General features: G+C 45.3%; 1 protein-coding gene across 1 annotated transcript in view; it reads right to left on the bottom strand.

Annotated features, from left to right (window-relative positions):
• Positions 1 to 16,310: 16,310 nt before the first annotated feature.
• CNGB1 (cyclic nucleotide gated channel subunit beta 1) overlaps positions 16,311 to 27,522 on the bottom strand; it is a 91,795-nt gene continuing 80,583 nt past the window's right edge. Inside the window, exons 34-35 of the mRNA XM_049702859.1 lie at positions 21,979 to 22,195; positions 16,311 to 19,357 (exon numbers count right to left, since the gene is read on the bottom strand). Of these exons, the coding sequence (XP_049558816.1) occupies positions 18,926 to 19,357; positions 21,979 to 22,195 (649 nt within the window). The 3' untranslated portion in view covers positions 16,311 to 18,925. The remainder of the gene's footprint in view (positions 19,358 to 21,978; positions 22,196 to 27,522) is intronic.

Raw genomic sequence — 27,522 nt, 5'->3', positions numbered from 1 at the left:
CAGACCAGTTTAATTGAGATGAATTACCTTGTAGATAATGACAATAGAAGTTACACACACCAGATCAATTGAGATCAACTGCTGTGTGTGTGTATCTGTGAAGGCACTCATTTTGTCATTCCCGGTGTAATTATCTTAAAGCACTTAGTCAAGCGCTCGGTGGGTGCGCAGTGGAACTTTCTGAAGAATCTGAAAGTCAGTACAGTCTATTAAACTACAGAGTTATCGCCCTGTTTTTTAGAAATGAAAGACATAAACTTACTGCTTCTAGAACAGATGTTGAGTAGAGGCGCTTAGGATGAGTGTTTAATGTTCTTCACAGCACGATGCTAAGACTCAAAGGATTTCCAGTGGTTCACTCTTGTTTGTAATGTGAAATTTTTGAAGAAACTACTTTTCCTCTGCCGCTTAGTAGTGGTAATCTCTGAGTAACAAGCACACTGTGAAAATACCTGGACAAACCTAAGATATATGATTCCTTAAAGAATGTCATCCACTGTGTTAGACACTCAGCAGGATACTTTCATTGGAGAAATTCACATGCTTCAGTTGTGGGAAACTTCCTGTGTTATTTGCTGCTTTCCTCCCCTCCATTTTTCTTAGTTCTCTCTAGAATTCCTTTAGGTCTGTTTTTTTTTAAATTTCTGATTTGATTCTACCTTTTTCTATTTTTCATCTCTCTCTTTTTGTTCTAGCTCATGAGAAATGTCCTCAAGTTTATCTTCCAACCCACCTACTGATTTCCCCCTCACGTTATATTTTTAATTCCCCAGAGGTTGCTGTTTTTTGAATATTCAGTTTTAAAAGAACATTTCAAGACTGTATTTGCATCTCATCACTCCGGGACTATTAATCATAGGGTGTTTTTTTTTTCTCTCTCTTTTCTGCTGCCTGGATTGTCTGTTTTTTCTCTCTTTTCTCCTGTTTGTTTTATTGCGGTATCTGTGTTTCAGATACAGACTTCCTGTTAAGTATTCTTGACTTTCTGTTTATATTTCAGGATGGAGCACTACAAAGTCAATTGGAAATTGCTGTATGGGAAGAGCTTGTGACTGGAGGACTTCCTGCAGGGGGATGGAGTGGGGATCGGGACCTTTCACTGGAGGGCCTCCATTGTCAGTTCCATTAGGGCTTTTCTCTTGAGCTGGTCAACTTTCCCGGAAGTGAATAGTCCTGTCTCTGGCCTAGGTTGGGTAATAATCCTGGCTACTGATATTCTGAGACCTAAGAGAGGAAGCAAGGCCACATGCCTCATTGTTCAGAGTCAGAGTCTCACTTGATCCCTGTTTTGGGTTCAGTGCCTCAACAACCCACCCCTCTGTGCCAGGTGTCTCCAAGTCCAGATTCCTTGACATCTTTTGTCTGCTGTGGTTTCCTCTTTTATTATCTTCATCCTTATGTGTTTTTACTTTTCAAATCCTTTATAGTCATTTCATTTGGGTTCAGGACAGAGTGAAGATAAATGCACATGCTCCAGCCTCCATGCTTAACCAGCAGTCCTACTCATTCATATTTTACTCCAAGAGGTTTAAGGCAAAGCACATTCATAGTAGGATCAATAGTTGTTCTGTGAGCTCCAATGAGCTCAACTGGGGCAGAGTAAAGAAAACCACATGGTGGGGACTTCCCAGGTGGTCCAGTGGTTAAGAATCCACCTTCCAATGCAGGGGACGCATGTTCGATCCCTGGTCGGGGAACTAAGATCCCACATGCCGCAGGGCAACTAAGCCCGGTGCCGCAACTACTGAGCCCACGCACTCTGCAGCCTGCGCGCCACAACTAGAGACAAGTCTGTGCACCTCAACTAGAGAAGCCCGCACACCGCAACAAAGAGCACATGCCAAAACAAAAGATCCCGCATGCCGCAACAAAGATCCCGTGTGCCACAATTAAGACCCGACGCAGCCAAACTAATAAATAAATATAAAACAAAAGAAAAAGTCCATATGGTGAAAAGATTTCTACATTCCACTGAAGCCGTGGAACATCACATTGCAGGCGGCAAGAAGTGTGGTCCAAGCAGCTGGCTCTTCTCAGCGGACACACATGACAATGTTCACGGCAGTGTGGAGGGGCAGGAGGGCGCCATGTGATCAAACAAACCCTCTCCTACAGGTAAAATATTTTTGAGCTCAGGGAGTAGGAAGACCGGTCACTAACGTGTTTAGACAATCAAAAAGTGAGGATGAGCTTCTGGGTACAAATCCCGGCAGAGTGGGCTTCCTCACAGCAGCCCAGGCCTGAGAGCTCTTCCGTTCCATAGATGACGGCTCCTTCCCACCCTTGAGCTCAGGCGTCACCTTCTCAGAGAAGCCTCCCTTAACTGCTCTGTCTAAACTAAGTACTTGTTCGATGTGAATAATGAAGCGGAGCCCATAACCTGAGTTGCAGCTTCCTCATTTGTAATGCGGAGAGCCAACACTCTCTTTAGACCTGCACGGAGCCCCATCACGTGCTGGCACGGAGTGAGGCCTGGGGGCGCAGAGGGTAGCCAAAGAGGAGAGCCGAGCAGAGATTCCTTGGCAGGGGAGGATCCCGGAGCATTAGAGACAAAATAAAAACATACCTGACACGTGGTAAGCCCTCAATAAATGGGAGCTTTCATTACCTCTTAAAGAAAACCCCAGACTTGGAAACCTATGTAGACAAAACAAAGAAATGATCATATGCTTCAAACTTTGAAAGGATCCTCATTCTACCCAGGACATTGCTGTACCTCTCTCTACTCACAGCGCTCCCAGGCATGTTTGAAATAGGATTCAGTCCAGAGGACTTTTAATTTTGGATGCCAAGAGACCTTAATAGTAATAATAAAATTATTACTGCTTGAGTAGGACAAGAGGAAAAGAGGATGGCTCTGGACTTGGAAATTCTTAAAAAGGCCCTCCAGGGAAAAGTGACAGCTCAGGGCCGACCCAGAGCAGCCCCCCAAACTCTGCTATTCCACCTACAAAGAAAGGCACAGCTCCCCAGCAAGCAGGCCACTTCGGGCTGGTCTTAGTAACGGTGGGTCAGGAGAGAAAGACGATGCCCCCAGCCATCATCAACGGTGGCAGCCCGAAGAAAAGTTCTCTGGTGGAAACAGAATTTGGACAAATAAAAGGAAAGCATCAGTGGCATGGTCCAGAAGGGGAGGAGGATGGAGATGGTGGCAAGGAGAGGTCTATTTCTTCCTAATTCTAATCAGTCGCTGCTGAGGGAGGACAATGGGGCGGTGTATTCATAATCCTTTTAAGTCGGGTGGGAGGGTTGCTCTACAGGAAGATTTTCTGTACTTCAACTTGGAATGCCACTGAATTGCATTTTTCAAATAATTTCCAAAATGTTATCCAAGTAATATATGCATTTAATTAAAATAATTTCTTCAATGCTTTATAAGTAATTCAAGCACCAGAATTGTAACAACCCTCTAAGGATAAGGATTACAGGCCCAATCACTGTTTTTCAAAGAGAAGACGGTCGCTTCCACTCCTGAAATCTCCCTCACACAACACCTTCCCCGGCCAGCCCTACTGCCACCCCGACCTCGCGCTGCTCTGTGACACCAGCCTCCACCTCTGAGGCTTCCTTGCCTCTGGGCTTCCATGCAGCTGCCAAGGTGCTCTCTCTGGAAAGCAAATCTGTCCACGCCATTCTCTGAGCATGGACATTCTCTGAGCTCTACTCTTTCCTGGGCCGTCCCACCAGATAAAGTGTGTAACACCTCAGGCGAGGCCTTCGGAGGCCGGTCCCCTCCTTCCAGGACTGCCAGCTGTCCCTTTGCCCTGTGCCCTCTGGGCATCGGCCACAGCAGCTGCTCTCCAGCAGCCTCTCCTCCTTCTCTCTTGCTCTTCTCTGCCTGCGAGGCCCTTCCTTCCATTTCTCAGCCCCCATGACCCTATGTGTCCTTCAGCCTCTAATGTTCCCTCACTGAAATCTTCCCTTTAAATTCCTCATGCAGCTGGTTGCAAATTCCTCTAAGTGACCAGACTGTACTATCATCACTTCTATGAAAGCATCTTTGATTTAAGGTGTGATTTTTTTTCCCTTCGTTTCTATATTCCCTAAGAGAACGTGAGTTCCCAGGTTCCTTATCTGATTTGTTTGTTTTTAATTATCGCCAGCGCCTGGCACTGTGCAAAGCAAAAAGGAAGCATTCGACAGCTGTTTCTTGGATGAACGAATGAGTGAATGAATGGTACCTGGTAAATGATACCTTGCAGCTGTCAGAATGCTCTTTCTGCACAGCAAATCTGGCCGACTCCCTCTCTGAGCTTTACTCCTTCCTGGGCTCCTTCTCAGGTGATGAGGTTACAGTGGGAGCTATTAACAAATAGGAGGAGAGGGGAAGGGGGAGGAGAAGAAGAAGAAAAGTCTAGGGGACTCTGACAAATTGCTTATTTTCACTGAGTTTCAGTTTCCTCGTTTGTAAAACGGAAGTGCTGCCCAGATTACCTTTGAAGGGATCTTCCTGTTCTCAGGTTCAGCCCTCTTGACTCCTCCAATAACTACTTTCCTGAGTCTCTGGCAGCTATAACCAACTAGATGGTCTTAGCACCATCTAGTGATACACAGGCACAGCAGCAGTGAGGAGAAAGGCGGAGGGGTAGAGGATAGACGGGAGAAGGAAACCTCAAGCGTAGTTATTTCATGAGGCGGCAAGAAATGAGGCCAAATGTGAAGTTAAATCAAGAGGCCTAACTTCAGTGACTTTAAGTCCTTTCACCTGGTGATGGAATAACTAACCTCGGAACACATACGAAGCAGCCAGTTAGGAGGTCTGAAACACGAAGACGACAACGAAACAGTTCCTGAGTCCTCCCGTTCTTTTATCAATGTGCTGCTTGTTATCCTAATTAAATCCTTACCTTGGGAGGAAAGGTACTTTTGAAGCACCTGTGGCGTAGAACTCTTAATAACCCGGTAAAACCACACACTAAGTATTTGCTTTAAAATGTACACATTTTTTCAAATTTCTGTTTATACCTTCATCGGAGTGTGATAAGAAACGTTAAAAATCCAAATACTGCCAGTTAACATTGTAGAAAATATTAGGGACAATTCTGAGAGAAGCAGCAAAGCCCCAGTGTCTAAATAACGCTCATGTGTAAGTTCCATTAAAATGTACTGACCTAAAAACTTTATTAACCTGATATTTGATTTCTAAATTAATTTCTAGTTGCCAAAAACAAGAATCAACCAACCAGCTGAACAAACACATAAAACATTTTTTAAAAATTGAACATACACTGAGGAGAATGACACTGAAACAACTCTCTGGGCAAAGCAAACATTTCAAAGGATAGGTATTTTATAGACACTTAAGAACATTTTAAAGGGTAGGTATTTTATAGACACAAGTATATAAGGGCCCTTGATTGGGGAGGAGAGAAATCAGTCCTACACTTAAACCATCTCTTTAGAGATGGGAGATCCTATTGTAGTGCGTAATTATACTTGCAAATAATAATAACCTATATCTGCAGAGCACATTACCTTATAAACCTGTTCTTACTCATCCTACCTCATCGAGGTCTGATAGAATCTTGCTAACTATTGATGAATACATTACACGGGAAGAAATTATTATTGCATGACCCCAGATATGCATATGGTACGACATTGAAACTGGACCATTGCACTGCGGTGACCCTATTTTGCAAACCAAAAATAAGGCCCCTCGTAATGACAAGAATGTATGTGACCATAGAGACAGAAGGGAAACTGGAACTGCCAATACACATCACCTGCAGATTACTGCTTTCTTGGGAAATTCATAATCTAGAAGTGTTAAAAGGCAGAAGCTACAGAAGGAAAACCAGTCAGTCTCTTTATGACTGGAATCAGAATCCAGTGGGTAGGTCTGGGAGACAGCTTTGAAGGAAGGGCATTAACAACATAAAAGAATGTAGCGAGTTATGGATGATGGACTTATGAGACAGGTCTGTGCCTGATTTCTGTATTTTACCTGCCATTAAATGCACGCCTTAACCTGTAAGCTTACCAGATGTACCTCGTTTATGCCTGACAGTTACATAAAGCATGATGTTTTCTTTGGATCAGCTCAATTTTATCTGACAAATTCAAAGAGAGTTTCAAACATACAGAGCTGAAAAACAAACTTGCCATAAATAGAACACTGAAATTCTAATAATGCTTAACTATGTAACCAAAACCGTTGAGAAGGCCCATTTGCCCAGTGCAAAGCGTCAAAGCCAAACAAGGAAAACACCTGCGATTAATTTCATGGTGCTTTAAAATATATTAGGTTATTGTGAACAATTACCTTCTGAACTGGCACCCATTGAAATGTAAATATTTCTTATTCTCCACCCCCCATTTTTTTTATCCTGAAATTTCATTTGGAAATTGTATATCCATAGATGTCACGGTCATTACCTCTTCTTTGTTGATAAGGGTGCTCTGCTTAGAGGATTTTATGAGAGTTATTTTCCCTGTAATGAAGACTCAGCAATTCAAGCCTGTCTTTTCAGCTTGCTGCATATAAGTGTCCTTTGATTAATGGACATGTCGACTCCATGAGCTGATCTCCGACAACAAAGGCTCAGCTGAAAATGTCACTTCTTATCCTGGTTGCCCGAGCACTTCTCGTTTCCAAGCTTTGTGCGTATACCAGATGTACCTAGTATTTCATTTGGGTTTTGTTTTTAATAATAAGGCAAGTTACATTCAAGTAGATAATTGAATTATTTAATTCAATCGAAATAATTTCTTTTGTTCAAATTAAGCCCTTCATGTGATGGAGGATTTTTTTTCCCCTTTCTGTTTTTCCACTACTATCCGCTGAACTGCTACCTAGCCATTTAAATCAATGTATAGATCAATACAAACAACATTAATTTTTTTTGCTGGATTCCTTCTGGAGATAAAGGCTTGCAAGAATAGAATTGCTTGAGAGGGGAAAAAAATAAGTCCTTAAATAAAAATATTTTGCTTTAGTAAGTCAAAGGCATAGAATCAGTTAAAAGCTAAGGCTGTGTGCTTAGTCAGTTTTGCTTGTGCTTTTGTGTTGTCAGATTCCATTTCAGGGGAAGAATCAGAACTCTCAGATTACAAATGAGCAGAATTATGGGCTACTCCAAGCTTCTAGATAGGCAATATTCTTGAAAAATTACATAATTTGGGGGGGTAGAAACATATCAGGGGAATTATGAAGACAAGTTGTCCCAAAATTATAAACCACTGGACTACCTCAAAAAATGTATTCCACAATGTGAATAAAGGAAAGTACCAAATGCCATGCTGGGGCTCAAAGAAAAGAAGGAAAGCAAAAAACTCTTCTTTCAGTGCCTGCAGGGGATACATATAAAATGCAGACCTCAAAGGAAACAAGGCCTGGAGTATGGGTCCATGCATACATCATTTCCATAGCCATAAAACTCTAAAAGGCTATAAAATAAGAAGAAAGGGGATGTAAACCTAGAGCCCAGATGGCTGGACACAGCATCCAGTGGAAAGGAAGCAGAGGGTGGCATTCCAGGGCTAGCACACGAGGATGAGAAGGCTAAGATGAAGCAGGGACATCCAAGTCACACAAATACCAAATCTAAGCAACATCAAGACTAAAGATCAAACACCCAATAAAGAACCAATGACAGGGACTTCCCTGGCTGCACAGTGGTTAAGAATCCGCCTGCCAATGCAGGGGACACGGGTTTGAGCCCTGGTCTGGGAAGATCCTACATGCCGCGGAGCAACTAAGCCCGTGTGCCACAACTACTGAAGCCGCACGTCTAGAGCCCGTGCTCCGCAGCAAGAGAAGCCACCGCAGTGAGAAGCCCGCGCAACGCAAGGAAGAGTAGCCCCCGCTCGCTGCAACTAGAGAAAGCCCGCGCACAGCCCGCGCACAGCAACGAAGACCCAACGCAACCATAAATAAATAAATAAGTTAAAAAAAGAACCAATGACAACGCATGGGGCACTAGCATTCTAATGGCACTGAGATCAGCAGTTCTGTGCTAAGTATGAGTAATAAAACACTCAACTGAATACAATATAAGAAAGCTCACTGAAGATCCCACAAATATGCAGCTTACTAATACATAGGATTAAAAGAGAATTAAGCAAGCTTTCAGCAGAAACGAAAGTTTGTGATGAAACAAAACATTAAAGAAACATAAATTTTCTATAGCTGACCAGTTCCTTATTCTGTTATATTTTTTTCTAAAAGAGTAACCACCTCTTCTCTTAGATATCCTGCAAACATCAACAAGGAGTTGCTGAACAACTCCAAATCCCCAAGCATACATAGCTTCGAGTGCTGTTTGTTAGTTGTGTCATTCAACATCATATCATTGGCTGACAAATTAAGAGAACTATTCTTTTCTTTCATGCTAGCAATCTCATGCAGACATCGTTAGGGTTCCGCTATTAAACATGGGTGGGTGCCCACTGATTTCCTTCTAAACAAGTCTGGGAGATGCTGATTCAACAAGCGTTATTCTTTTTTCAGTTTATTGTTTTCAGGGGTATTACTCATATCTGGAAGAATTATCTCAGATTGCAATGGATAATTCAAATCTGAATCATACGAAGTTTCTAATCTCCTTTTTTAGTCTTCAAAAATTTCTTTTCCATAGACATCATGTAGTGATCCAAAGGAGTAATTTTAAAAAGGATCTACCTACATCCTCAGGTCTATCCTTTGAAGTAAATTTAGATTCTGATAGAATGCAAAGTATTATTTTTTGGTACAAACTTTTGTGGCTCTTACTTCTTCCTGGTAGCTTTCTTTCCTGGTGGGTGCTATTAATTACAAATTTGCCCAAAGTCATCCAATATAGTATCCTCCATGGAATTCAGGTCAATCTGACTTTAAAATGTTTTAAACATGGAAGTTTTCAGTATTATATGAATTATTCATTTGGACCTGTCTGGGAATATTTCAAGTTCTTTTTTCCCTTTCTTTAAGGAGCAGAACACTTTGGGTTTCAGAAATCTGGAAATGTGAAAGGGGGGGTTGACCACCCGCAGTCTGTATGCATGTTTTTATAGAGACTATGGGGAAATAAAACTTCCCTGAATTTCTCAGGGAAAAAGCCCTGGCCTCCGGAGACTCTTCACATACCATGATAATTAGATCTGTAGTCATTTGTCAAGTTAATTGCTCACCTCTGAAAGGATGATAAAGTTCCTCTTATCTCAGCGAGAGGCCAAAGGGCTCCAGCTGGGCCCAGGTCCCTAGGTTAAGCCCCAGGGTGCCAGAAGACTTCAGGGTCATCTCCCCAGGTATTTACTTCAAAAGAGAAGTTCCAGAACTTGGAGACTGTCCTAGACAGTAAAAGCAGAGACACTGACGGCTGTCTAGCTCCTGGAAAGACTGTTTACATACCAAAGGGTTGGAGTTAGGTTTCAAGCCCATTTAAGTTTTCCAAGGAGAGTTTCAGAAAGGGAGGGGGATAGTAACCTCCTTCCTTTTTTTTAAGGAAACATTATTTTTCCTTGTGCCTCACCTGTGGAGTGTCCAGCTACTTGCATAGAACAACTGATTCCTGGCCAGAGGTGAGGCCTGGTGTAAGTGAAGGCGATGCACTTATTATTTAATTTAAAGCAATTGATAAGAAATCTGGCTCTGAACCAGAACACCTCATGTCTGCATTCCGAAGAAAATTAATAACAATCAATATTAAAAACCAGGCAAGCACTGACAAATGGTTACCCAACTGGGACAGGTCCTTTCCCTCCTCCTCTACCTGCTCTGGAAAAGGGAGGGAGCGGGACATCCAAACAAAAGCCCAGGCCTGCCTTTGCAAGCTGGGAGGTGCCAGGTGCCTGAGGGCCAAGGTCAGCCAGCAGTGGAGGCCAGGGCTCTTGTTTACAGTGCAGGAGGTGTAGGTCTCTGCCAACTGGAGTCCCCAGATAAAATTCAGGACACAGTTAAATATGAACTTTGGATAAATAATTTTCTAGCTTAAGTATATCCCAAATATTGCATGGCCCATACTTACGCTAAAAAGACAAAACAAAAACCTCCTCTACTCATTATTTATCTGAAATTAAGATGTGACTGGACACCCTGTTTTGTTTTTTTTGTTGTTGTTGTTTTTGGCTGTGCCCTTCAGCTTGCAGGATCTTAGCTCCCGAACCAGGGATTGAACCCAGGACATGGCAGTGAAAGCCCTGAGTCCTAACCACTGGGCCACCAGGGAATTCCCAGACACCCTGAATTTTTATTTGCTTGATCTGGCGCTGTATTTTGTGACCCCTTGTGAAACCGCACACCTCAGCTTGGGACTTGACCCCATTGTCTTTTAATTAAAATCACTCACCTGATGTCAGGACTTACTGAAGTTCAGATTCTTTATGTCTCAGCGCAGAAGGAATTCGGCAAAGGCAAAGGAATAGGCAAGATGTAGATTTATTAATATAGGACACTTGTGAGGGATACAAGTGAGCAGGCAAGGGGGGCTCTACCCTGAGTACTAGGTGGGAAAGCAGGTTTATTTAGGGAGATACACACTCCATAGACAGAGTGTGGGCCATCTCAGAAGGCGAGAGGCCCTGGGAGACAGAACATGGTCCCTCTCAAAAGGTGAGAGCAGTCCCGAAATATGGGATGGTTAGTTTTCATGGGCTGGGTAATTTCATAGGCTAACAGGTGGGAGGATTATCCAACTATTTTGGAGAAACGGTGGGATTTCCAGGAAGCGGGCCACTGTTCACTTTTTGGCCTTTGCTGGTTAACCTTGGAACTGTCACGGCACCTGTGGGTGTGTTATTTAGCATATGCTACTGCATTACAGTGAGTGTATAATAAGGCTCAAGTTCTACTGGAAGTTGAATCTTCTGCCATCTTGGGCCTAGTAGGCTCTAACCAGTTTTTGTCGTATCCTCAACGGCTATGTCATTCTTTTAAAGGTTGTGTCCTTTCCCTCTTCCCTCCTGTCTCACTTGGAAATAGCAACACCTCATGCCCATTGAAAGAATGAAATAAAAAGGGCACTCAAACCTTCTTTCTGAAGGAATGGTAGAGGAGCTTGTGCTCAGGTACTGAATCTAGGAAATGTTGACATCTATAATTTATATGTTATGGACTGAATGTATTCCTCCCCCTACCCACGCCCCACCCCACCCCGCCAAATTCATATGTTGAAGCCCCAACCTTCAGAGTGGTTGTATTGGGAGATGAATTTCTCTAAGGAAATAATTAAGGTTAAATGAGGTCATGAGGGTGGGGCCATGATCCAATAGGATTAGTGATCTTGTAAGAAGAGACACCAGAGAATGTGCTCTCTCTCCACATACATGGAAGAAAGGCCTTGTGAGGACGTAGTGAGAAGGCAGCCTTCTGCAAGCCAGGAAGACAGCCCTCACAGAAACCAAACCTTGATTTTGGACCTCCAAGCTCCAGAACTGTGAGAAAATAAGTTTCTGCTGTTTCAGCCACCAGATGGTGGTATTTTGTTATGGCAGTCCTAGCAGACTAAGATAATAGGGTCACAATAAGCTTATTAAGCATCCATTGACTCTTCTTACAACCCTGGGGGGATTGTTTTATTCTTCCAGCTTAGAGATGGAACTCCTGAGGCCTGGAGAGTGACTAGAACAGAGCTTGGCACATAGAACTTTTTAAAATGTTTTCTGAATGAACGAAAGTTACCCTGCAGAGGTCACACTGCAGGTCTGTGGCAGAGGCTGGATGGTGTCTTCAGAGGTCCTTTCTCTTAGCTCTTTCTGTCTCTGCCAAGGTGCTGATTCCCTGAGGGTAAATCCCTTGCCTAAGGTTTGGATTTCCTCATCTCTAATTTGGTTATAATAATTCCCCTCCTAGAAATTCCCTGGCGGCCCAGTGGTTAGGACTCTGTGCTTTCACTGCCGAGGGCATGGGTTCAATTCCTCATTGGGGAAATAAGTTCCCACAAGCTGCACGGCCAAAACATAAACAAATAAAATTTCAAAAAAAAATAATTCCGGGCTTCCCTGGTGGCGCAGCGGTTGAGAGTCTGCCTACCCATGCAGCAGACGCGTGTTCATGCCCCGGCCTGGGAGGATCCCACATGCCGCGGAGCAGCTGGGCCCGTGAGCCATGGCCGCTGAGCCTGCGCGTCCGGAGCCTGTGCTCCGCAACGGAAGAGGCCACAACAGTGAGAGGCCCGAGTACCGCAAAAAAGTAAAAACTAAAAATAATTCCCCTCCTGATCTGCGCACAGCAGCATGGTAGACAAGACCACCTGAATGGTGGAATCCATGAAGCACAATCACCTGAGTTCTTAGCGCTTCATTGTAAAAGAAAACAATGAGAGGCAGATCAGTCTAAAGGATCATTAACGAGGAGGGGTCTGTCCCAGGGGTCTTAGCTGTTGTGTCCTTCTTCAGGACAGGGAGGGAGCTGGGAAAAGCCTGTGGGGAATAAGCCTTGATGCTCTGTTATGGGCTGCACCCCACAGGCCTACGCTTGCCCAGCTTCAAAACCAAAGAAAAGGCCCAGAGTCAGCAACAGAGACATCAGTAGTTTAATGGATGGGAGAGCTTACGTGTCTGAAGCAAGGTCCTGGAGCAACATCCCACTGCGTGCAGCCGAAGGGCAGGACATGGCGGCCATCTTCCCTCCCGGAGGAGCTGGGGAGGGGAGACTACCTTTTATAGGGGAATTGATGTCAGGTGGGCTCATTAGTTACCAGAGACCAGCAGAGGGGCACGCCCCTCATGGCCCCTTTGATAAGAACAATCATTGGCTGGGGCCTGGGGCAAGTGGGCAGGAAGGTCAGTCCTGTGAGTGGGGTGTAGGTGACAGGCACTGGTCGGTCAGGGGATGTACAGAGAGCAAGAGAGCAGGGCTTCCCTGGTGGCGCAGTGGTTAAGAATCCGCCTGTCAACGCAGGGGACACGGGTTCGAGCCCTGATCAGGGATGATCCCACATGCCGCGGAGCAACTAGGCCCGTGTGCCACAACTACTGAGCCTGCGCTCTAGAGCCCGCGAGCCACAACTACTGAGCCTGCGTGCCACAACTACTGAAGCCCGTGTGCCCTAGAGCCTGTGCTCTGCAACAACAGAAGCCACCGCAATGAGAAGCCCGCACACCACAACGAAGAGTAGCCGCAACTAGAGAGAGCCTGTGTGCAGCAACAACGTCTCAACGCAGCCAGAAATAAATAAATAAATAAATATTTAAAAGAGAGCAGTCATCTTGAGTGGCCTGACAAGTTCTTCTTGCGGGATAAATCACTCTGTCCCAGTCAGTTTCCCATCCACGGAGAACTATTTGAACTTGATCTTGCTTACAGCAGCTCTCTATCTCCTCTATTCCCTTCTCCAAGAGTCTCTTCCTGATGTTTGAATTTAGAAACCACAACGGTCCGCACTAGACCAAACAATCACACCCAGAATGAGTGGCTAGCTCTTGACTTTGAAATAACCAGGAAACTCCCTGAAGTACTTTTGTCGGCAGCTGGTGAGGTTTCTTACGTTGTGAGTGATGGAACCAACTCTGACTGAAGCCAAAGGTGAATGAACTCAAAATACACAAGGTAGCTCCTGTCATTTGGGAAAAGCTGAAGACCCGACGGGGAGGATAGGAACGTCCTGAATCTGAACAACTTAAGAATCCATCGACGAATGAATGAATAAAAACTTGTGAGATATATATATATATGTGATATACATATGTGAGAGATATATATATTCCATATAATAATATGGAACATTATTCGGCCATTAAAAAAACAAAAAAACGAGGAAATCCTACCACTCTGCGACAACATGGATGACCCCTGAAGGCATTATGCTAAGTGAAATAAGTCAAACAAAGACAAATACTGTGCGATCTCGCATGTGAAATCTTAAAAAACAAACAGGCAAACAAACCTTTTTGAAAAAGCGGTCAGACTTGTAGTTTCCGGGGTGGGTTGGGTCTGGGTGGCGTGGGGGTGGGGGGCGGTGTGAACAGGGGTGGAGGGGGCATTGGAGGTAGGTGGTCAAAGAAGTACAAACTTCTAGTTATAAAAGAAATAAGTACTAGGGACGTAATATACAACGTGATGACTGTGACTAACACTGCTGTATGATACATAGGAAAGTTGTTAAGACAGTAAATCCTAAGAGTTTTCATCTCAAGAAAAACATTTTTTTCCTTTCTTCTTTTCTTCTTTTTTTATTGTATCTATATGAGAAGATGGATGTTAGCTGAACCTACTGTGGTAATGATTTTACAATATATGTAAATCAAACCATCAGGCTGTACACCTTAAACTTACACAGTCATGTTGTCAATTATTTCTGAATTAAACTGGGGGGAAAGAAAGAATCTGAGTAACAGGAAGGAATGATGGGTGTGGTCAGTGTGCGGAAGTTGTGAGGCATCTGACCCTGTTTTCTCTCTTTCCCCCTCCATTCCATTGCTCTTCTATCAGGATGCTTTCAGCTGCAGGTAACGGAGATCAGGACTTAAATAACAAAAGTATGTCATTATGTCAAGTAACAAGAATTCTGGAGATAACTGATTTGGGGGTTGATTTGGCAACACCAGCACATCACAGTTTGCATCTCTGATTCTTCTGATTCTTGGAGTCTTCAGCCACAAGAGGTCTGTTCCATCTCCAAATACAATAGATTCTCCCCACCAGTATTGCAAGGAAGAAAGAGGGACCAAAGGATGGAGTTGGGGGTGGGGTTCCTTTATTAAGGAGCCGCCTATCATCCTCCCCTTTATACTCATTGGTTGGGACTGGGTCAAATGTCCACCCCTAGCGGCAAGGAAGGCTGGGAGAGTCTCTGGCATAAGGGATGGGAAGAGCAGTGATTGGCTTACAGCAGGGCTTGCTTCATCCCCTGGGGCTGGGCATGTTGCTGCCCAGAACTAAATCAGGGTTGTTCTAGCAAGGAGGATAGGGCAATAGCTCTCAAGATTCAGATTCCCAGGAAAGAATCAAAGGGCCTAGCTTGGGTCATCGTGTTTGAGTCACAATATATGATTGAAAGGTAATCTTCTGAAAGGAAGCAGGATCCTGTGGCTGGAAGAAGGGAGATGGAAGCTGAGTGTAAAAGAGACACAGCTCCCTCTCCCATTGACGTTTTCAGATAGCATGACAGGCTACATAATTTGTGGGGTCCAGTGTCAGTAAAAATGTGAGACCCCTGTTCACAAATTATTATGAATTTAAAGATGGTGGGACTTCCCTGGTGGCGCAGTGGTTGAGAGTCTGCCTGCCAATGCAGGGGACATGGATTCAAGCCCTGGTCCAGGAAGATCCTACATGCCGCCGAGCAACTAAGCCCGTGTGCCACAACTACTGAGCCTGTGCTCTAGAGCCCGTGAGCCACAACTACTGAGCCCACGTGCCACAACTACTGAAGCCCGGGTGCCTAGAGCCTGTGTTCCACAACAAGAGAAGCCACCGCAACGAGAAGCCTGCGCACTGTAACGAAGAGTAGTCCCCACTCGCCACAACTAGAGAAAGCCCGTGCACAGCAGTGAAGACCCAACACAGCCAAAAATAAATCAATAAAAATAAACAAATTTATTTTTAAATAAATAAAGATGGTGACTAGCATGGGGCCATGTGTGACTGCACGGGTCACACACCCATGAAGGCCCTGGGCCTGGCTCAGAATGGAGTGACCATTTCAGGAGAGTCAGCCTTGGGTGGGTGTTTCAGGGTCTGCTTTTGTATGAAATTGGATTAAAGACATTCATGAATGGTGGGGAAAGTAGTGATTTATATTGTTATAATTCACATATGTCCAGGCTTTTATACAAACTATTAAAGAGCAGCAAAAGAGGTGATCACACCCCAGCTTTGTGTATAACCCCAGGCAGAGGCAGAATTCAGAGAAGACAGAGTTCTGAGGGGGCTTCTACTCTATCCCAGGTAGACTAAGCGGGATGGCACACAGGCTTTATTTCTCGTGCCTATTCAGAGTTGGCCGTGCCAGTCTATTATTTGATCATCTCAGTGGCCCTGTACGGTGCAACGTATTATCTCCATGAGGTCACTGAGGCTCAGAGAGGTCATGGTTATCCGTGGTACATGGTCAAGCTGGGATTGGAAGCTAGGCAGTCTGAATCCAGAGTTCGTGTATGTCAGCACTCTGAACTGGCAGCATTAGAACAAGTCTAATGCGATTGAGGAAACTGTAAGCTGTGGGCTTGGTAAGACCAGACATAAAAGGGCTGTTTTTGAGGGACTTAGACTCCTAGGGATGGTTTGATAAGGGCTATCACTCCAGCAACAGAAATGCAGGATGGATTATAGCCCCAGCATGTCAACAGGAGATCAGTCAGGGAGGCTGAACCAGAAAATAAACTTAATTTTTCTCACAAAAGTGTCTGTCATACTTGGTCAGTTCCTGAAATTAATCCACTCGCCAGGAACATCTGCCTAAATACTTTTAATTAAAATGCATTATAATAGGATGAAAACCAGAGTACAAACACAGTATTCATGTTTACTAAGAAAACGGATGAAAATATTCCAGATCGCTGAATACATTTGGATAATGAAATTGTAAACAGCTTCTTGGTTTTAATTTTATTTAAAATATCTATATAGTTAAAAAAATAACTTGCTGTTCACTTTCTACCAAAATGCAGGAAATGTTGAGACATTTTAAATTAGTAGAGATTCAGCACACATAAATAAAAGTCCTGTTTCAACTGCAGAATGATAATATTCCTGACCTGTACCACCCATATCTTGGCGATCAACCAGTCCCATTCCATTTGGAGAATAATGTCAGCCTCAAATTCAATTTATCTAATGTCCAAAGTTTGTGAAAGTGTCAAGTTTTATGAGATTTCTCAGTGAAATTAAGACACTGCTAAGCTCATTTCAAAATCAGTTTTCTTTCTAGGACAATTCTTAGGAACCTCAAGAATCTCTCACTTTATATAATAAGCAGTATACATTCAAGGGTTGATATCTAAAAGAATAAGTACATTTACATAAAAAAGATTCCTTATTAAGTACATTTACATAAAAAAGATTCCTTATTTATTCCTTACATAAAAAGATTCCTTAATAAGATTCCTTATTATTCCTTCCTGTTCACAGTGAAGGTATCTTTGAAATATTTTGCCATCTACTAAAGGGCAATAAGTTTACTTTATTGATATATCTGAACTACTTGCTAAAGATGGAAGCATTCTCTATGCTTGGGTCATAGAACATATAGTACAAACATGAAAATGAGGAATGGGGATGGTAAAGAAAAAAATTAGCCCAAACCTCCATACTTCTCTTATTTAAAAGGTGTTTACCAGTGAAATTCTGTCTGTACAATATTTTTTAATTACAGCATTATTTTTAACAGCATAAGATTGGAAACAATGCAAATGGCCATGGATGGGACAGTGGTTAAATGTTATGGTACGTCCATACAGTGGACTAGATTGCAGTCCTGAAAACATAAGCGCACCCTTTATGTTCTGATAGGAAACAATCTCCAACATAAATCAAGTGAAAAATAACAGCAGCTCTAGTGTGTTACCATTTGTGGGGGGAAAAAAAGGAAGGAAACAAGAATGAATTTACATATTTCCTTGTGCAAGCTTAAAAATATCTCTGAAACAATAAACAAGAAACTGATAATAGTGGTTGCTTCCAGGAAGGGGACCAGGGAGGTTGGGCGTCTGGAGTAGGAGGGAGAATTTTTACTGGATATCCTTTTGTACACATGTAAATATGTCATTACATTTAAAAATAAATACAAGCTTTTTAAAAGGTCAAATAATAACATTGCTCATCACTAGATTCAATATCATGATTACTCCCATCACATATGTCATGGACTAGATGAATCTGCTTATTACCCTGGGATTTGAAAATGCTTAGACCAGTCTGGGAATTCCCATACTGTTTACTTCTTTTCACAGGGGAAATGAAAGTTCAGCTTTAGTTGAATGGATAAAAACACAACTTTGCCAGCCTTCAGAGGCCCCTTCAGTAGTTCACAAGGTTCCTGTGATTTTATATGAAATGGGCAGGACTGGAATAACAGGTCTTTTGTATTCATTGTTGCTGATGGAAACAAATGGCCTAATACTAGTTTTTGTTTTTAATCACTGAAGAGCCATTCAGTATGCAAATATAATCCTCTCAATAAATATTCATTTGACTGAATGACTCTTTTTCCTTTTTTTTTTTTAAATTATAAAAGCAACACGACTTGATCTGAAGAAACCTCAGAAACTTCAGTGATGTCGGCCATGAGACTCCACCTTCTAGGCTTAAAGGAAGTTACTACCATCCTCTCTAGAGCAAGGGTGTAAAAGGCAAGTAATAGATTAATCCCCGCTGAGGAGGCTTGGGTAACTGGCAGAGCAGATGCTCAGAAGCGCTCAGACCCCTTACCAGTAAGCCATTTCCGTTGTATCTGTTCTAAGATAACAGCATCACTGAGAAGGGAATATAGTCTGAGGAAGGTAAGTACTAACTGTCCTAAGGAGCAGCGCGTTCCTTATGTGACCGCCCAGCAAACAAAAACAGCATCGGACCATGGGTCACATGTGCCGGAATTCCCACTTAGTCAAAAAAACAGTGTAGCTGCCCTCCCTTCCGCCGGAAAGGTTTTCTATTCTTGAAATGTGGGAGACAAATTCCTGAGGGGAAAACCCAAACATTCAACAACGTTTGCTTCTCCAACAAGGCTTCCCATATGTTGAAGCCCCACAGAAGAGTATTTTGTTCTTAAAAATAATAACAGGCGGGGGGCAGGTAGGGTTCTCTAGTGACGGTGGGAACTTCGGGGCACAAACACTGTGAAGTTTGTTAATTTCAAGACCAGCCCTGGGAGACAGAGAAGCTGACATCAGGGCAGGATCGCTGGCCGAGCTGCTAACTGAGAGCAACTGAAGCCACTACTGCAGACCAGCGTCTTGGCCTTCTTGTGGTGCAGGGACTCAGGGCTCACGGGGAGCAGGGGAGCGGGGGAGTGGGCGGGGCGGGGGGGCGCACCTGCTGGGTTGTGGCGCACTAGCTACCGCCTCCCTATTCCTCCTCCTTCTCCCCCTCCTCTCCCTCCTCCCCCTCCCCCTCCTCCTTCTCCTCCCCCTCCTCCTTCTCCTCCCCCTCCTCCTTCTCCTCCCCCTCCTCCTTCTCCTCCCCCTCCTCCTCCTCCTCCCCCTCCTCCTTCTCCTCCTCCTCCTCCCCCTCCCCCTCCCCCTCCTCCTCTTCCTCCTCCTCCTCCTTCTCCTCCTTCTCGGGGATCTCCACCAACAGGATCTGTTCCCCGGGATCCGGGCCTGGGCTCATGTGGACCCGCACCGAGTGCTCCTCGGGCCAGGCCGCACCCCCCTCTTCTCCCTCGGACCTCCCCTGGGATGCAGGTGGCGGAGAGCCTGGGGCCGGGGTCTCCGGGGCCGCGGGCTGTTTTGGGATAGCTGATCGCGTCTCTCCCGCTGCGTCTTCCGAACTCTTGGCCTGGAATCCAGAAAAAGTGACTCGTGAGGCAGAGGGGTCTTGGACACTTCCCAGTTCCCTCCTTCTGGGACCCCTGGGACCCCTGAGGAGGAAGACGGCGCTCCGAAATCTAATAGCTGGAAGGTTGGGCGGAGCTGCGTCAGGGTTATGTGGTAGAAACAGTATATTATGGGGAAGTTGAAGGATTAAAAGCCCGGTAGGATGTGGTGAAGCTCTTTGGGATATTTTATGTCTCTGTGGAGTTGCAGGGCCGGAAGCCTGAGTGAAGTTGCGAGTTCAAGGGCAGAGTCCCGTCAACAGTCACTGAGCTACTGAGGGAAGAGAGGCTGTGACCAGGAGGGAGCGCCACCAAAACCTCTGCAGAGCTCAGCCAGCCTGCCCTGCCCGGTTAGCCGGGATGTGTACTCCCTGGTGAATGAGAAAAGCTCTAAGCAAATACTAAGGTAAAGGCTGATGAGGGCAGGAGCAGCTGTGGCCTGGCCCGTTTCCCGGAAGGTCTCGAAGGTTGAGACACCACCCCCGCTCCCCACCGGCGGGAGAATGGGCTGGGTACCACTGGCATTAGGCTGGGCTGAGCCCCTGTGTCTGGAGACTTGGTGGGTACCTCCAACCTCCAGCCTGCAGGTTTCCCATGAATGGGGTTCCCGTGGGTAGAATTCGGGAATTGGGTGAAAACCCAAGCCTTGTGGATACCCACGGCCCCTCCTGCTCTCTCTGACGCCATCTCTGCATGGGAGGAAACTGGGGAGGGAGCAGCCCCCAGAGCAGGAGGCCCAGTGGTCTGTAGGGAGTTTAAAGTGAGAGCAGTCAGCGTGCTTATGAGGAATAGAGAAGTCAGAGGGCGCTGAAGGAGGGGAATTGGGTGGGGTGGGGGGAGCCAGGACACTCCTAGATCCCACGGCAGCTCTGGGGACCTGCCGCTCCCTCTGTCTCCACGCGCTTCTGCATGTTTCGGTGCACCTGTTCCCCCCACCCCCGCCCCGCCCATCCACTGTCAACTCTGACAACACGCTTCCAGGGCAGGATGCCCAGATGGTGCCCATTATGGGATCTTCTTGAAGCATCCTGCTGTGAGTGGAGCCAGAAGGATCATGGCAAGTTTGATCAAGTGCTTCACTGTGTTTAACATGCTTTTATGAAAGTATCCAAGGTAACCTGCTTCATCTCTGCTACCCCATGTGACAGCCAGGAGTAATGTGGGCCCCAGAAGGTCCTGGAGGAGATTCCCCAGGACACAGGGCTGGCAGTGACAGAGTCAGGATTTGGACCTGTGTCTATAGGCTTCTGTTTAAGAGCTCCATGTACTCTGCCCTTCTGCCCTGGTTGTTCTAAAATTGCCTCTTATGAGAACACTCATGCAAATTTAATTCACATCTCCAAGCTGCCTGGGTGAAGAGCTAACACTTAGAAGCAACAAATCCCATTTCAGATAAAACCTTTCACTGAGAACATTCTCGGAGGTCATGTTCACTCAGCCCCACACACCAGCCAGCACTAAAGACCCCAACTTGCCAGCTCGACCCTGCCCTTGACAGTTTGTGAGCCAGACAATCACACCTGTCCTCAATTTGGGGCCATCGGTGGATGCATCTGGAGAATGTACTGGAACCCTGGGTGACTTTGGTGTCATTCCCCAACTCCTGCTGTCAAATGACCTCTGGATCGGTCTCCTGGACCAGCCTGGATTGAGACTGAGTTCACCAGCCTCCTCTGATTTCTGTCATGTAGACTGCTGTCCCCTCCCTGCCACTGAGCTTCTGCCTAACCCCACCCCCCCTTTCCCAGCAGCCTCCCTAAAGGACAGTCATGAACAACCATAATTAGTGCAATCATCCTAATTGGCACTCTTGGCATTAGTCACAGAAAAAAGTCCCAGAACTAAGTTAAAAATTCCCTTTAGATTTAGGGGGTGGGGACAGTTGACACCATGCCTGTCACCTTGGATTTTCCTTTCAGATCTTTTAAATGGTCACAGACACAACATTAAATATGAGAATATCACTGTGGTCTGGGGAGGGACATTCCCTGCCCACACCCACTGCTCCTACCTCTGCAGCAGCAGCCAGATGTCCATCTGGGGGAATGCGCCCACCCCAATCCCCACTCTCAGTCCAGGGATGGGCATATGAGCCAGTCTTCCCCAGAGCACCACACTGAATGGCTCAGGAACTGACATGTGACCCAATTCTGTCCAGTGGCTATGAGCCCTGGGACTTTTTGCTGAAGCTACTGAGAAAGAGGTACTTTCTTTCTGTGGGAGTTCCTCAACCAGGAGGATGTGATCTTGGGGGATGTCCTCTTAAGCTCTTGGGGGACTGCCTGGGAATGGAACCATCCCCAAGGGAAGCAAAGGTGATAGAATGGCAGAACTCATCCTACCGGCATCATTTGAACTTTTAGATCCAGCCTTGCCTGAACTTTTCAATGACTTGCTCCTATAAATCCCCTGTTTTTTCAAGCTAATTTGAGCTTGCACTGTCACTAGCATTTCTGTCACTTAAAACCAAATGAATCCTGACTGATAGGAAGAAGGAAAAACAGTCCCTAAAATGGAATGCGTGGGTCCCTAGGCCTTCTTCCTGGCACGCGGTTGAAATGGACCAGGTCTCCAACGGCATTACCTGTTCCAGCACCTGCTGCTGTCTTGCGGCCGCCTCCAGCGCAGCCAGCTCCTTGAGTCGCGCCCTGAGGTGGGCAAGCTTGCCATCTTTGGCCCCCTTGGCATCCATCTTTCCTGCTGCAGCCAGGGCGGCACTGAAGAGCTTGGGGGTGCCTGGCCGTGGAGGAAGGATGAGTACGCTCTGCTCCTTGGGTTTGTTGTCATTTCTCAGCATTCTCCTGAAAGAAAGCAGCGTCCACTAACATGACCAGCAAGCTCTGGGAGAGAATGAAGCCGCGTTGGTTTGGGCAGAGCCCTTTAGTTGAGTTGTGTGATGGTGTTTGTTTTGACTAACAGTTTCTGAGCTCCTTTTCTGAGCCCAGCACAGTGCTGTTTGAGGCATCACATCTCACTGAACAATCAGAACAACCATAATGTTGTGGGTCTTATTGCCTGTACGTTATAGATGAGGCTCAGAGGGGTTGAGTGGCTTTTCTGAGGTCACACAGGAAATGATGCAGGATACTTTAGTATATAGAATCAGAAATAGGATGTCCAGATGAAAAAGAGCCCGAGCTTTCTGCTTCTTCTTCTTTTGCTTCATTGTCATTTCACCATCATCACCATCACCAATGTGGACACAAGTGTCTGTATGTGTCAGGCTCTGTGCTCAGACCTTTACAGGCAGGCATTCTTTGGTGACCCCTGTGATCCCCCTTCCTGGTGTTCACACCTCTGTGTGACCCCCTCACCTTGAGGGTAGTGGGTGCTTTCAACCAGTGGAATACAGCAAGGGAGATCAAATGTCATTTTTGTGAATGTGTCACATAGGATTGTGGTCTGTGTCTTGCAAGGAGACTCTCCCTTGCTGGCTGTGATGAAGCAAGCGGCCATGTTGGGAGAGGCCTACATGGCAAGAACCTGAGGGCAGCCACTGGCCAATGACTAGCTAGGAAATGAAGCCCCCAGTCCCACAACCACAAGGAACTGAATTCAGTCAACAACTACGGGACCTTGGAAGCAGATCCTTCCCCAGTCGAGACTTGAGATGAGACCCAGCTCTGGCCCACATCCTGATTACTGCCTTGTAGTGGATGCATCTAAGCTGTCCCCAGACTTCTGACATGTAGAAACTTTGAGATAATAAATATGTGTGGTTTTAAGCCACTCAATTTGTGGTAACATTGTTACACAGCAATAGATAACTGATACGCACTTTAAGTCTCACAGTAATCCTTACAGGTAGGTCCTATTATTCTCCTTCATTTCAAATGAGGATGTGGACGTCCAGAGGGGCTGAGTAACTTTTCCAAGGCCACACAGCTAGGAAGTGGCAGAGCTGGAATTCAAAGCCCTGCCTTTGACCCCAGCACCCCAAGTCTTAAGGATTACAAAGCAGTATCATGGTCATTATCTTCTTGGACGCTGACAACACTCCTGGAAAGGGCTGGGATTACCGTACCTAGAAGGATGGGGAAACAGGCTCAGAATGGGAGGAGTGACACGCCCAAGGTTACAGGAAGTGGCAGAGACAGAATTACAACCCAGATCCAATGCAACATACCGCCCTGCTTCTCTAAATAAGGAGAGAATTTTCCATCAAAGAGAGCCCCAGCCTTTATTAAGGAATTCTTCACACTACAAATACATGATGAGTGGTTTGGCTCAAGAACAAATGAGTTTCGCCTGCAGTCTAGCAGGTCTAGACGACTAATTGGCAAATTCATTCATCAGGGTTCCGGCCAAACTTGTTTGTTTAAAAATGAGGCCATTACTGGCTGCTTATCTAATCAGAGGCAATGGATTTAAATTGTGCATATTGATATTAATTGCCCAAGACTTCCATTTTTGAGCTCTCCCAGGAGACCACAAACATGATAATTTTCAGAGGCCTCTTCCAAGCCCAGCACTGTCACCTGTGTTATTTGAGTCCATAATTCACAGCACGGCAGTCCGTGGGAAGGCTCGGCGTGGTACTCAAATGACACGAAAGAACCATCTACAGGCCCTTTGCTGGTCGCTAATTATCTCTGTTTTGAAACACTGAGCTGACTTCTGGGACATTTCCAGATCAAGGAAATTTATCCTCATTTTCAGATGACATGAGTTTCACTCTAATTACTGTATAATTCACCCCCGGAGAGAGTGGCATGCAGGAGAGCTTTTTGCCCCATTTCTTGGAGTGGCCAAGTCAGAGAGTGAAGTGTCTCACTTCTTTGGGGCCTCAGGTCCCCCATCTGTAAAGTGGGGAGCTTGGACAGAATCTCAGCAACTCAGACTTCCCCAGGCCCTGTGGTTCTCAGACCTATATCTCCTGGGATGGGCAGAGCTCATCTGTGATCCCCTGCCCCTCTCCTCAAGCTTGCCTGTCCAGAGAAGCAGCCTCTGATGAACCGTGCCACGGCCCACTGTGTGCAGCACGGCCCGCCAGCCCCTCCTCCTTCCTCTGGCTGCCTCACCCCAGCACACCGCAGGCATGGCCAGGAGCAAGGCCTCTGCGGGATCCCGGCTGACTTGCTAAACCCACACCTAACCCAGCCGGAGGAATGGGATGACAGCTATGAGTGTGTCTTTTCTGAGCCATGTTCCTCTTGCAGGGGGCAGGAAGGCAGGGGGAGGGGAACCCGGTACCTATTCTCAGACATGAGCAGTCAGTTCTCATTATCCGCGGTGGTTAAGTTCTGTAAAGTGTCTGCAGACACGGAATTAGTGACTACTGAGCCATGGCTTCTGGGGGAAATACAGGATTCGGTTACGGTGAGCCTCTCCACACGTTTTCATCAACTGTTCATTACATAATCTTGTCTTGTGTGTGTTTCTGTTTAAAGACATCTTATTTAATATACATCATTGATTTGTTTACAATGAACGCGCGGCTCTCTAACTCAGACCTGCGTGGGGTGACACGAGATAGCGCTTCAGCACTACACCTGGGGCCATTTCAACAGCAAAATCACCAACAAAAATCACAAAAATGTGAAAAACATGCTACATGATGGACCACACAAAGACACCTGTTTACAATATGAGCTGAAACAAGAAGGCAGACCGTCACCTTCTTCAACTTTAGCTGGGAACGTGCGCTGTAGGTGACTCAAATTTTCGCCTCTGGGCACACGTCTGCGAGTGTCTGCGTAAGCCTTTGAGTATTGATTTGGGGATTACAAATAAATTTAGTGAGTAGGCGAATTGCAAGTATGGAATCTGTGAATAATGGGGATTGACTGTGCATCCTTGTCCCTTGGGACAGTAGGGGGACGTGGATAGACTTGGGGGAAAGATCACGTAGACCAGCCACTGGAAGGGCCCCATGGCTTCTCTAAGAACAGCCAGGTAAGATGAATTACAGGGCAGCTTCCTTCCCTGAGAGACCCCAACGCCTTGTCTATATTATGCTTTAAGGTCAACACTGCATCCACTCACCAGGGAGCTGCCAAAGGGATTCTGTAAACACTTAAGTCACAGAAAGTCACTCCTCAGTGTAAAACCCTGCATAGCTCCCATCTCCCTCAGAGCAAAAGCTAAAGCCATTGTGAGGCTTCCCCTACAAGGCCCTACCCAATCTCACCCCCTACACTGCTCCCATCCCATATCAAGCTACATTCATTTTCTTGTTGGTCTCCATGTAACACTGAGTCTGTGCCTCCTTGGGACCTTTGCACATGCTGTTCCCTCTGTCTGGAATGCTTTTCCCTGCAGGCAGTTCCCCAGCTCACTCCTTCACTCTGGCAGGTCTCAGTTGAAGTGCCACACCCTGAGAATAACTTTTCCTGACCAACTTATCTCACGTAGCTCCCTCCATCACCTCTATCTCTTCATGTGGCTTTATGTTTCCTTATGGCCTTTATCCCCAGCTGACACATCACATAGTCATTCCTTTCTCCGTTGTTGGCTTCCCCGACTAGAATGTAAGCTTTGTTTCCTCCCTCCTGTGTCCCCAGGGCCTCGAATTATCAGCTCAATAAATTATTGTGCTGTATGAATGGACATGGTGAGTTTGTTCCCTTTATGATGACCACTCTCTGTACAGATTATTTATGGTGACTGAAGTGGAAAATATGAATATGTGATAAAAGGCAAGGGAGGAAATACCAGATAGGTGGATTAAAAAGGCTTTATCCCATGGGAAAATTATAGAGAGAATTTAATGGATAAAGAGGAACAATTATTATTATTAACATGTATTGAGCTCTCCTGTGTGCCAGGCCCCCTGCTAGAGACATTCGCATACACTATTTTATTTAATCGTCTCCACAACAAAGTGATTACCCTTATTTTACAATGGAGAAACTGAGACCAGAAAAGTAAAGTAACTGTTCCAAGGTCACACAGCCAGTACTGCACATGGACAGGACTTGAGCCCTATCAGCCTCCCAAGCCTATTGTGCATTTTCTACCACATCGTGCTGCTTCCATCACTCAATTCAAAACCTGATCTTAAGTGTTTGAAAGCAAAAAACTGCTTTTCTTAAAAATTACCTTTTCCAGGGAATTCCCTAGCGGTCTAGTGGTTAGGATTCCAGGCTTTCACTGCTGGGGGCCCAAGTTCAATCCCTGGTTGGGGAACTAAGATCCCACAAACTGTGTGGCATGGCCAAAAAAAAAAAAAAAATTACCTATTCCCCAACAATACAAAATACAGATGCACAAAGTTATTCATTGCAGTACTATTTATAATTGCAAAATATTGGAAATAGCCTAAATACAGTTGTTAAAAGGAATGAGGAAGCTGTCTGTGGACTCAGTGAATGTTTTCTGGGATTTCTCGTCAAGTGAAAAGAAGTCAAGTGCAAAAGAGAATCTGCAGTGTAAGACAGAAAGGGAAATAAGCAAATATTCACAGATCTGCCTATTTTTGCAAAAGGAAACACAAGAAGAAAAAAGCAGAAACTAAGGCGATTAGGTTCCTGTAAGGGGTGGGTGGCAACAGGTGCAGGGAGTTGGGACCCTGAATGTACCGTTTTGTAGCCTTCTTCCATGTTCATGTTCTACATATTCAAAACACAAAAAATCAACAAGGGTCAGCGTGGGGGAACCCTGAAATGGAATGCAAACTGAAACACGTGAGCCTAGCTGTATTTCAAATGAACGGAACAACCACAGTAAAGGGAGGAAGACAGAGAACCAATCCAGATAACCCAGAACACAACACCTACATCATGGGTCCTCAGGCTAAAGACAGAAAGAACTGCTCTCTGCTTAGAAGGCTTTCTTCTTTCCAGTAGCATGAAATAGGGATTCTGGTGCTACTTTCTCTACATTGTAGGAGGGAACAAAGGAATCAATGTAATGAGGAGAAAGGGAGTCAAATTTCTCAGTGTTGGAGAAGGAATTTACAAATATGGAAAAGGAGATTAGAATGAACTCTGTGATGTTGGATCGAAATTGTTAGATAGGTAGAAGTAGAGACAGAGATATACAGAGATAGACACAGACAAAAAAATAGATGTTGATATATATGTCTGTGCATATACATATATGTATGTGTGTATATATATATATTTGCATTTATACATACAGGTGTATATGTAGATGTATTTCCCAGCTCTGTCCACTGTGGAGGCCT

The sequence above is a fragment of the Orcinus orca genome, chromosome 20, assembly GCF_937001465.1.
Source record: "Orcinus orca chromosome 20, mOrcOrc1.1, whole genome shotgun sequence".
Classification (NCBI taxonomy): domain Eukaryota; kingdom Metazoa; phylum Chordata; class Mammalia; order Artiodactyla; family Delphinidae; genus Orcinus; species Orcinus orca.
Note: the sequence above shows the minus strand (reverse complement) of the source record. Positions and strands in the feature narration are given on the sequence as shown.